Source organism: Chiloscyllium plagiosum, unplaced genomic scaffold, assembly GCF_037043375.1.
Source record: "Chiloscyllium plagiosum isolate Xiang-an unplaced genomic scaffold, Cpla_swu_hap1 HiC_scaffold_4, whole genome shotgun sequence".
NCBI classification, from domain to species: Eukaryota; Metazoa; Chordata; class Chondrichthyes; order Orectolobiformes; family Hemiscylliidae; genus Chiloscyllium; species Chiloscyllium plagiosum.
Genome location: NW_028270142.1, coordinates 147,949,938 through 147,962,780, shown reverse-complemented (window position 1 = coordinate 147,962,780; position 12,843 = coordinate 147,949,938). Strand labels below are relative to the sequence as shown.

General features: G+C 49.0%; 1 protein-coding gene across 2 annotated transcripts in view; it reads right to left on the bottom strand.

Annotated features, from left to right (window-relative positions):
• atg9b (autophagy related 9B) overlaps window positions 1-12,843 on the bottom strand; it is a 119,708-nt gene that overhangs the window by 9,902 nt on the left and 96,963 nt on the right. For both annotated transcript variants that reach the window (XM_087986771.1, XM_087986772.1), the window contains exon 13: window positions 1,812-1,896. In XM_087986771.1, the coding sequence (XP_087842897.1) occupies window positions 1,812-1,896 (85 nt within the window). The remainder of the gene's footprint in view (window positions 1-1,811; window positions 1,897-12,843) is intronic.

Here is a 12,843-nt window from a genome sequence, read left to right as displayed (position 1 = left end):
GCTTGAAAGAGGATTCTTAAAAGCTACATTGTTTGGTCACTTCCCCTACTGTTGCGATTGCACCCCCATGCTGCTGTGTCAAATATTGTTTCTCAGGCAGGTAAGCAAACAATCTGGAAGTTATGAGTTGCCTCTGGAGCTGAGGTGACTCAGTGTGTTATAATATAATTGGAGACATGGATATATAGTGAGATAGAGGAACAGAGTTCCCGATCTCATTCTCCATTGGATGGGCAACACATCAGCCCTCAATGGCTTGGCTCAAACATTCAGGCCGTTTCTCCTTCCCAAGTCCTTAGGAAAATATATTTTTTTCTCTCAACTCCATCAATCTCACATTAATCAAGTTGTCTCTTACACTTCTAAACTCCCAATACAAGCCCAGTCTGTCCAACCTGTCCTCATAAAACAAAGCCCCAGTCCAGGGATTAGTCTTAGGAACCTCTGAATTTCTCCCAATGCATTTACAACATCTTTTAATAAGGCCACCAATACTGATACAGTACTCCAGTGGCTCTCTCTCAAATGCCCTACAGAACTACAACTGGAACTATATTCAATTCCCCTCACGATAAACTACGACATTTGATTAACTTCTCTCATTGTTAAGGGGCAATTGGTGCTGTGTCTGACCTGAGAATCACAAGGGCCAAGGTTGAGAAGGTGGGACCCTTCACACTAACCTCAGCCAGTTCTGTAAGTGAACCCAGGCTGTTGCTGTCATTCTGCGTCACAAACCAGCCATCCAAGTGAACTGACAGACAAAGCTCTTTTATTGCAGCTAAATTCCAGCTGGGATTTGAACCTGTGACCCCAGAGCATTAGCCTGGATCTCGTGGAATGTTTTGGAGTAAAAGGAGGCTGTTCAGCCCACTGTCCTGGGTGTCTGAACATTTCAATCTATGGCCTTCCCCCCTGTAATCCGGCACATTGAAGATTATTTAAATAGATATAGTACCTTCCTGAATTGAACCTACCTCCAGGCAGTGCATTCCATTGCCTACTACTCACAGAGAAACTGTTTGCTCTCTCTTTGCTTCTTCTTTTTTGTAAAACACTTGAAAACTGTGCCCTCCAGTTCTCTATCCTTCTACGATGTAGAACAGTTTCTCCCTATCTACTCTGTCCAGACCCCACATGATGTTGAAAACCTTGATCAAATCGCCTCTTTGGCTTCTCCTCTCCAAAGAGGACAGCCCCAACATCTTCAATCTATTTTCAGAAGTGAGGTTTCTCATCCCTGGAACCATTTCTGTACATCACTTCTGCATGCTTGCTAATGAATTCACATTCTTCCGTTACAGTGGTGCCCAGAAGACAGTGCTGCAGCCACAGTCTAAGTCTAAAGACTTATCCAGGTTTATATCCCTGTTCCTGCACACCCTTTAGAATCATATTCTTTGGTTCATACCACCTTTTGATGTTTTCTGTCATTTGTGATTCACGCACTCAGACACCCCGCCCCTCTACATCTTAGAACTCTTGAATCTTTCACCAGTCCAATAACTTACTCAGTACTCTTCTATAACCTGTGAATTGTACAGCACAGAAGAAGCCATTCAGCTCATCAACACACAGTCTCTGACAGAGTTCTCTCAGTCATCATAATTCCCTTCCCCTTCCCCAGATAGGCTCCACCTACACAACACCACACCACCTTCTCCATGTTCTATCAGCCCTTCCTTCTGCATTCCATGTCTAACACTGCCTTCTCCCAATTCACATCCTCCTGTCTGCTATTTCTGTTTCATCTGTCCGATGTTTGCCTTAGTTCTTCTTGGTGTCTGCTCAGTGATACAGTGGAGAGGTACCTGGTGCACTGGCTTGTTCGGTGACTGAACTGAGAGTCTGGGATCCCTGTGCCGTATACTGGGGCTGCGCACTCTGCTGATGAAGCTGCAAGACAGAATAACATGAATGAAGAAAGGAGTCAACATATTGCCCTCTTAAAGAAATAACCTCTATTGCCCCTCTTCCAATGGCCCCTCCCTTTGCACCCTACTGCCCAGTAGCTTCTTCCAGGAAAGGTTTCAACATAAATAAAAACATCAAAGGATACCAAGATAGTGTGGTCAAATGACAATAAGCTACAATTTGGAACGGGACAGTAAGCTGGAAGGTTGGAATGGTCCTCTCCTGCTCCCATGTTCCTGTAGAATATCAGCAACTTTGCGAAGTGAAACTAGCCACCACTGCAGATATGAACCCTCAGCTTTAGTAACAATGCACCCAGAATTATAGAGAATTTACAGTATTGAGAAAGACCCTTTGGCCCTCTGCTTCTATGCTAGTGTTGATGCTTCACATGAACCTCCTGTCATTCCCAACACCTCAATCTATCTGCCCATTCTTCTATTCCTTTCTCCTTCAGTTGCTTGTCTAGCCTCTCCCTAGAGGCATCTAACCTAAGATAGTGCATGAGGACTCCCTATGGGAGTGAGTTTCACATTCTCTCCACTGCCTGGGAAAGACGTTTCTCCTGAATTCGATTGGATTTAATGGTGACTACAGGTCATTCTCCTATAACACGCATTTTGTCAACGCGATTTGGCTGTAACGCAATTGGTGAATTGTGAAAGGAATTTTGTAAAAACACAAACTCCCACTGGTTTTTATGCTATTCTGTGAGATCACGAACCAAGGAACTTGAGGAGATGAAGCAGCTTCTAAGTGTGTGGATAGGAGATCAATCGAAAAAAAAACAATCTGGGACCACCTTTCTCACCATAAAACTGAAAGCCTTACCAATTTAGAGGACCGAAGGAAAAAAGCTGAAAATGCTGCCGACATGCCTGCCTTCAGCGCTAGTACTGGCTGGTTTGCTGGATTTAAGAACAGCTATACTTTCCATAACGTGAAGTTATGTGGTGAAGCTGCCAGTGCAGATGAGGAATATGCGCTGTCATTTCCTCCCGTGGTGAAAAGAAATTGAGGAAGAAGGTTACACCTTAGATCAAATCGTCAATGTGGATGAGACAGGAAGCGAATGCCATCCAGAACTTAGAGTTCTAAGAATGAAGTATACGCCCTAGATTTTAAGGTCACTAAGGATCCTAGGACTGTCATTGGGTGCCATGCTAGCGGAGACTTAAAGCTTAAGCCTGTGTTGGTATACCACTCTGCTAACCCACGAGCCTTGAAAGGTTACCTTAAATCCATTCTAGCTCAAGGAGACAATGACTGCAGAATGCAGTAGGATAGCAGCTCATGCCATAAAGTATATCTGACACTCTCCGAACAGCTTCTTCATGAAAGAAGAAAGATGGCAAAGCAGCAAAAACTAAATGCCTTTTTTAAACCAACCGCCAAGAAGTAGTCTGAGGACAATGAACCACAGCCATCCACTTCTGGCTTAACATTTTCTTTCATCGTAATCCTGCATCCAGAACTACATCTGTAAGTAATGATAATGCTGATGATGATCCTCAGCCCCTGTCCTAATATAGTACTGTCACTCAGCAAACTCAGAAACCCCGTAGTGTTAAATTTATTGTATTATTTCATAAAAATATGATTTATAAATTTACTTAGACTGTGGTATCATTTGTGTTAGGCTAACCAATAGTTTTGTTTCAATTTTTTCCGATATTATTGGTGGTTTGCCCCGGCCATAGACTCTATTATTTCTATTGCGAGATTTTCTATACCACGAGGTCGCATGGGAATGCAACTACCGCGTTATAGCGCAGGAATGCAACTGTGTTATAGCGCAGGACTGCAACAATCGCGTTACAGCGCGGGCATGCAACTATCGTGTTATAGCGCGGGAATGCAACTGTGTTATAGCGCGGGACTGCAACAATCACGTTACAGCGCGGGAATGCAACTACCGTGTTATAGCGCGGGACTGCAACTACCGTATTATAGCGCGGGAATGCAACTGTGTTATAGCGCGGGACTGCAACAATCACGTTACAGCGCGGGAATGCAACTACCGTGTTATAGCGCGGGACTGCAACTACCGTATTATAGCGCGGGAATGCAACTGTGTTATAGCGCGGGACTGCAACAATCGCGTTACAGCGCGTGAATGCAACTACCGTGTTATAGCGCGGGAATGCAACTACTGTGTTATAGCGCGGGAAATCAACTACCATGTTACAGCGCGGGACTGAATCTACCGCGTTATAGCATGGGACTGAAACTACAGCGTTATAGCGTAGGACTGGAACTACCGTGTTATAGCACGGGACTGCAACTACCGTGTTACAGCGTGGGACTGCAACTACCGTGTTATAGCACGGGAATGCAACTACCGTGTTATAGCACGGGAATGCAACTACCGTGTTATAGTGCGGGACTGCAACTACCGTGTTATAGCGCGGGACTGCAACTACCGTGTTATAGCGCGGGACTGCAACAACCGTGTTATAGCGCGGGACTGCAACTACTGCCTTATAGCGTGGGAATGCAACTACCGCGTTATAGCACGGGAATGCAACTACCGCGTTATAGCGCGGGAATGCAACTACCGTGTTATAGCGCGGGACTGCAACTACTGCCTTATAGCGCGGGAATGCAACTACCGCGTTATAGCACGGGACTGCAACTACCGCGTTATAGCGCGGGAATGCAACTACCGCGTTTTAGCACGGGACTGCAACTACTGCGTTACAGCACGGGACTGCAACTACCGCGTTACAGTAAGGGACTGCAACTACCGTGTTACAGCGCGGGAATGCAACTACCGTGTTACTGCACGGGACTGCAACTACTGCATTATAGCGCGGGAATGCAACTACCGCGTTATAGCGCGGGAATGCAACTACCGCGTTATAGCGCGGGAATGCAACTACCGCGTTATAGCGCGGGAATGCAACTACCGTGTTACAGCACGGGACTGCAACTACCGTGTTATAGCACGGGAATGCAACTACCGTGTTATAGCGCGGGAATGCAACTACTGCGTTATAGCATGGGAATGGAACTACTGCGTTATAGCACTGGACTGCAACGACCGCGTTATAGCACAGGACTGCAACTACCGTGTTATAGCGCGGGACTGCAACTACCACGTTATAGCGCAGAACTGCAACTACCGTGTTATAGCGCAGGACTGCAACTACTGCGTTATAGCGCAGGAATGCAACTACCGCGTTATTGCGTGCGAATGCAACTACTGCGTTATAGCACTGGACTGCAACGACCACGTTATAGCACGAGACTGCAACAACCGCGTTATAGCGCAGGACTGCAACTACCGTGTTATAGCATGGGAATGCAATTACGCGTTATAGCACGGGACTGCAACTAACGTGTTATAGCGCAGGACTGCAACTACTGCGTTATAGTGTGCGAATGCAACGACTGCGTTATAGCGTGGGACTGCAACTACCGTGTTATAGCGCGGGAATGCAACTACCGCGTTATAGCACAGGACTGCAACTACCGTGTTATAGCGCGGGACTGCAACTACCACGTTATAGCGCAGAACTGCAACTACCGTGTTATAGCGCAGGACTGCAACTACTGCGTTATAGCGCAGGAATGCAACTACCGCGTTATTGCGTGCGAATGCAACTACTGCGTTATAGCACTGGACTGCAACGACCACGTTATAGCACGAGACTGCAACAACCGCGTTATAGCGCAGGACTGCAACTACCGTGTTATAGCATGGGAATGCAATTACGCGTTATAGCACGGGACTGCAACTAACGTGTTATAGCGCAGGACTGCAACTACTGCGTTATAGTGTGCGAATGCAACGACTGCGTTATAGCACTGGACTGCAATGACTGCGTTATAGTGCGAGAATGCAACTACGGCATTATAGCATGGGAATGCAACTACCGCATTATAGCGCGGGACTGCAACTACCGTGTTATAGCGCAGGACTGTAACTACTGCGTTATAGCGCGGGACTGCAACTACCGCGTTACAGCGCGGGACTGCAACTACCGCGTTATAGCGTGCAAATGCAACTACTGCGTTATAGCCCAGGAAGGCAACTATTGTGTTATAGCCCAGGACAGCAACTATTGTGTTATAGCACGGGACGGCAACTACTGTGTTATAGCGCGGGAATGCAACTACCGCATTATAGCGTGGGACTGAAAATACCGTGCTTTAGCACGGGACTGCAACAACCGCGCTTTAGCACGGGACTGCAACAACCGCGTTATAACGCGGGATTGCAATTACTGTGTTATAGCACGGGACTGCAACTACCGCGTTATAGTGCAGGAATGCAACTACCGCATTATAGCGTGCGAATGCAACTACTGCGTTATAGCACTGGACTGCAACTACCGCGTTATAGCACTGGACTGCAACTACCGCGTTATAGCACAGGACTGCAACTACCGCGTTATAGCACAGGAATGCAACTACCGTGTTATAGCACAGGAATGCAACTACCGCGTTACAGCGCGGGACTGCAACTACCGCGTTAGAGCGCGGGAATGCAACTACTGCGTTATAGTGCAGGACTGCAACTACTGCGTTATAGTGTAGGAATGCAACTACCGGGTTATAGCGCGGGAATGCAACTACCGCGTTATAGCACGGTAATGCAACTACAGCATTATAGCACGGGAATGCAACTACCGCGTTATAGCGCAGGACTGCAACTACTGCGTTATAGCGCAGGACTGCAACTACTGCGTTATAGCGCAGGACTGCAACTACCGCGTTATAGCATGGGAATGGAACTACTGCGTTATAGCACAGGACTGCAACTACCGAGTTATAGCGTGGGACTGCAACTACTGCGTTATAGAGCGGGACTGCAACTACCGCGTTATAGAGCGGGATTGCAACAACCGCGTTAATGCGTGCAAATGCAACTATTGCGTTATAGCACTGGACTGCAACTACCGTGTTATAGCATGGGAATGCAACTACGGTGTTATAGCGCAGGAATGCAACTACGGCGTTATAGCGCAGGAATGCAACTATGGTGTTATAGCGCAGGAATGCAACTACCGCGTTATAGCACGGGAATGCAACTACCACGTTATAGCGCGAGAATGCAACGACTGTGTTATAGCCCAGGACGGCAACTATTGTGTTATAGCACGGGACGGCAACTACCGTGTTATAGCGCGGGAATGCAACTACCGCGTTATAGCGTGGGACTGAAAGTACCGTGCTTTAGCACGGGACTGCAACAACCGCGTTATAACGCGGGATTGCAATTACTGTGTTATAGCACGGGACTGCAACTACCGCGTTATAGCGCGGGACTGCAACTACCGCGTTATAGTGCAGGAATGCAACTACCGCATTATAGCGTGCGAATGCAACTACTGCGTTATAGCACTGGACTGCAACTACCGCGTTATAGCACTGGACTGCAACTACCGCGTTATAGCACTGGACTGCAACAACCGCGTTATAGCACAGGAATGCAACTACCGCGTTATAGCACAGGAATGCAACTACCGCGTTACAGCGCGGGACTGCAACAACTGCGTTAGAGCGCGGGAATGCAATTACTGCGTTATAGTGCAGGACTGCAACTACTGCGTTATAGCGTAGGAATGCAACTACCGCGTTATAGCCCAGGACTGCAACTACTGCGTTATAGCGCAGGACTGCAACTACTGCGTTATAGCGCAGGATTGCAACTACCGCATTATAGCATGGGAATGGAACTACTGTGTTATAGCGCAGGACTGCAACTACCGAGTTATAGCGTGGGACTGCAACTACTGCGTTATAGAGCGGGACTGCAACTACCGCGTTATAGAGCGGGATTGCAACAACCGCTTTAATGCGTGCAAATGCAACTATTGCGTTATAGCACTGGACTGCAACTACCGTGTTATAGCACGGGAATGCAACTACCACGTTATAGCGCGAGAATGCAACGACTGTGTTATAGCCCAGGACGGCAACTATTGTGTTATAGCACGGGACGGCAACTACTGTGTTATAGCGCGGGAATGCAACTACCGCGTTATAGCGTGGGACTGAAAATACCGTGCTTTAGCACGGGACTGCAACAACCGCGTTATAACGCGGGATTGCAATTACTGTGTTATAGCACGGGACTGCAACTACCACGTTATAGCGCGGGACTGCAACTACCGCGTTATAGTGCAGGAATGCAACTACCGCATTATAGCGTGCGAATGCAACTACCGCGTTATAGCACTGGACTGCAACTACCGCGTTATAGCACAGGAATGCAACTACCGCGTTACAGCGCGGGACTGCAACAACTGCGTTAGAGCGCGGGAATGCAATTACTGCGTTATAGTGCAGGACTGCAACTACTGCGTTATAGCGTAGGAATGCAACTACCGCGTTATAGCCCAGGACTGCAACTACTGCGTTATAGCGCAGGACTGCAACTACTGCGTTATAGCGCAGGATTGCAACTACCGCATTATAGCATGGGAATGGAACTACTGCGTTATAGCGCAGGACTGCAACTACCGAGTTATAGCGTGGGACTGCAACTACTGCGTTATAGAGCGGGACTGCAACTACCGCGTTATAGAGCGGGATTGCAACAACCGCGTTAATGCGTGCAAATGCAACTATTGCGTTATAGCACTGGACTGCAACTACCGTGTTATAGCACGGGAATGCAACTACGGTGTTATAGCGCAGGAATGCAACTACGGCGTTATAGCGCAGGAATGCAACTATGGTGTTATAGCGCAGGAATGCAACAACCGTGTTATAGCACGGGAATGCAACTACCGCGTTATAGCGCGAGAATGCAACGACTGTGTTATAGCACGGGAATGCAACAACCTTGTTATAGCGCGAGAATGCAACGACTGCATTATAGCGTGGGAATGCAACTACCGCGTTATAGCGCGGGACTGCAACTGCCGCGTTATAGCGTGGGAATGCAACTACCGTGTTATAGCGCAGAACTGCAACTATCGCATTACAGCGCAGGACTGCAACTACTGCGTTATAGCGCAGGACTGCAACTACCGCGTTATAGCATGCGAATGCAACTACAGCATTATAGCACTGCACTGCAACGACCGCATTATAGCACGGGACTGCAACTACCGCGTTATAGCGCGGGACTGCAACTACCGCGTAACAGCGCGGGACTGCAACAACCGCGTAACAGCGCGGGACTGCAACAACCGCGTAACAGCGCGGGACTGCAACTACCACATTCTAGCACGGGAATGCAACTACTGCGTTATAGCGCGGGACTGCAATTACCGCGTTACAGCGCGGGACTGCAATTACCGCGTTACAGCGCGGGACTGCAATTACCGCGTTACAGCGCGGGACTGCAATTACTGTGTTATAGCACGGGAATGCAACTACCATGTTATAGCGCGAGAATGCAACTACTGCATTATAGCGTGGGAATGCAACTATCGCGTTATAGCGCGGGACTGCAACTACCGCGTTATAGCGCGGGACTGCAACTACCGCGTTATAGTGTGGGACTGCAACTACCGCATTATAGCGTGGGACTGCAACTACGGCGTTATAGCACGGGAATGCAACAACCGCGTTACAGCGTGGGACTGCAACAACCGCGTTACAGCGCGGGACGGCAACTAACGCATTATAGCGCGGGACTGTAACTACCGCGTTATAGCACAGGACTGCAACGACCGCGTTATAGCGTCCGAATGCAACTACCGCGTTATAGCGCGGGACTGCAACTACTGCATTATAGCGTGGGACTGCAACTACCGCGTTATAGCACGGGAATGCAACAACCGCTTTACAGCGCGGGACGGCAACTACCGTGTTGTAGTGCGGGACTGCAACTACTGCGTTATAGTGCAGGCCTGCAACTACCGCGTTATAGTGTGGGAATGCAACTACCGTGTTATAGCGCGGGACTACAACTACCGAGTTATAGCGTGGGACTGCAACTACCGCGTTATAGAGCCGGATTGCAACTACTGCGTTAATGCGTGCGAATGCAACTATTGCGTTATAGCACTGGACTGCAACTACCACGTTATAGCTCGGGATTGCGACTACGACGTTATAGTGCAGGAATGCAACTACAGCGTTATAGCGCAGGAATGCAACAACCGTGTTATAGCACGGGAATGCAACAACCGTGTTATAGCACGGGAATGCAACTACCGCGTTATAGCGCGAGAATGCAACTACCGCGTTAAAGCGTGGGAATGCAACTACCGCGTTATAGCTCGGGACTGCAACTACCGCGTTATAGCTCGAGACTGCAACTACCGCGTTATAGCACGGGAATACAACTACGGCGTTATAGCGCAGGAATGCAACTACCGTGTTATAGCACGGGAATGCAACTATCTTGTTATAGTGCGGGACTGCAACTACCATGTTATAGCACAGGAATGTAACTACTGCGTTATAACGTGGGAATGCAATTACTGCATTATAGCATGGGACTGAAACGACCGCGTTATAACGCGGGACTGCAACAACTGCGTATTAGCGCAGGACGGCAACTACCGTGTTATAGCTCGGGACTGCAAATACCGCGTTATAGCTCGGGAATGCAACGACGGCGTTATAGCGCAGGAATGCAACAACGGCGTTATAGCGCAGGAATGCAACTACGGCGTTATAGCCCAGGAATGCAACTACGGCGTTATAGCCCAGGAATGCAACTACGGCGTTACAGCCCAGGAATGCAACTACGGCGTTACAGCCCAGGAATGCAACTACGGCGTTATAGTGCAGGAATGCAACAACCGTGTTATAGCACGGGAATGCAACTATCTTGTTATGGTGCGGGACTGCAACTATTGCGTTATCGCGCAGGACTGCAACTACCGTGTTATAGCACGGGAATGCAACGACTGCGTTATAGTGTGGGACTGCAACTACCGTGTTATAGCATGGGACTGCAACTACCGCGTTATAGCACGGGAATCCAACTACCGTGTTACAGCGCAGGACTGCAACTACTGCGTTATAGCTTGGGACTGCAACTATCGCGATATAGCGAGGGACTGCAACTACTGCGTTATAGCACGGGACTGCAACTACCGCGTTATAGCACGGGAGTGCAACTACTGCGTTATAGCACGGGAGTGCAACACCCGCATTATAGCACGGGAGTGCAACTACCGCGTTATAGTTTGAGAATGCAACTACCGTGTTATAGCTCGGGAATGCAACTACCGCGTTATAGCACAGGACGGCAACTACCGCGTTATAGCGTGCGAATGCAACTACTGTGTTATAGCACGGGACGGCAACTATTGTGTTATCGCGCGGGAATGCAACTACCGCGTTATAGCGCGGGGCTGAAACTACCGTGCTTTAGCACGGGACTGCAACAACCACGTTATAGCGCGGGAATGCAACTACCACGTTATAGCACTGGACTGCAACGACTGTGTTATAGCGTGGGACTGCAACTACCGCGATATAGCGCGGGACTGCAACTATCGCGATATAGCGCGGGACTGCAACTACTGCGTTATAGCGTGCGAATGCAACTACTGCGTTTTAGCACGGGAATGCAACACCCGCATTATAGCACGGGAGTGCAACACCCGCATTATAGTGTGAGAATGCAACTACCGTGTTATAGCTCGGGAATGCAACTACCGCGTTATAGCACAGGACGGCAACTACCGCGTTATAGCGTGCGAATGCAACTACTGTGTTATAGCACGGGACGGCAACTACTGTGTTATCGCGCGGGACTGCAACAACCGCGTTATAGCGCAGGAATGCAACGACTGCGTTATAGCGTGGGACTGCAACTACCGCGTTATAGCATGGGACTGCAACTACCGCGTTATAGCACTGGACTGCAGCGACTGCGTTATAGCATGGGACTGTAACTACCGCGTTATAGCATTGGACTGCAACGACTGCGGTATAGCGTGGGACTGCAACTACTGTGTTATAGCGTGGGACTGCAAATACCGTGTTATAGCCAGGGACTGCAACTACTGCGTTATAGCGCAGGACTGCAACTACCGTGTTATAGCACGGGAATGCAACTACCGCGTTACAGCACTGGACTGCAACGACTGTGTTATAGCGTGGGACTGCAACAACCGTGTTATAGCGTGGGACTGCAACTACTGCAGTATAGCGTGGGATTGCAACTACCGTGTTATAGCGTGGGACTGCAACTACTGCGTTATAGCGCAGGACTGCAACTACCGTGTTATAGTGCAGGACTGCAACTACCGTGTTATAGCGCAGGAATGCAACTACCGCGTTATAGCACTGGACTGCAACGACTGCGTTATAACATGGGACTGCAACTACCGTGTTATAGCACGGGACTGCAACTACCGTGTTATAACACGGGAATCCAACTACCGCGTTACAGCGCAGGACTGCAACTACTGCGTTATAGCGTGGGAATGCAACTACCGCGTTATAGCGTGGGAATGCAACTACCGCGTTATAGCGTGGACTGCTACTACCGCGTTATAGCATGCGAATGCAACTACCGCGTTATAGCACTGGACTGCAACTACCGCATTATAGCGTGGGACTGCAACTACCGCGTTATAGCACGGGAATGCAACAACCGCGTTACAGCGTGGGACTGCAACAACCGCATTACAGCGCGGGACGGCAACTACCGTGTTATAGCGCGGGACTGCAACTACTGCGTTATAGTGTGGGACTGCAACTACCGCGTTATAGTTTGGGAATGCAACTACCGCGTTATAGCGCGGGACTACAACTACCGAGTTATAGCGTGGGACTGCAACTACCGCATTATAGCGTGGGACTGCAACTACTGCGTTATAGCACGGGAATGCAACAACCGCGTTACAGCGTGGGACTGCAACAACCGCGTTACAGCGCGGGATGGCAACTACCGTGTTATAGCGCGGGACTGCAACTACTGTGTTATAGCGCGGGACTGCAACTACCGCGTTATAGCGCGGGACTGCAACTACCGTGTTATAGCGCGGGACTGCAACTACCGTG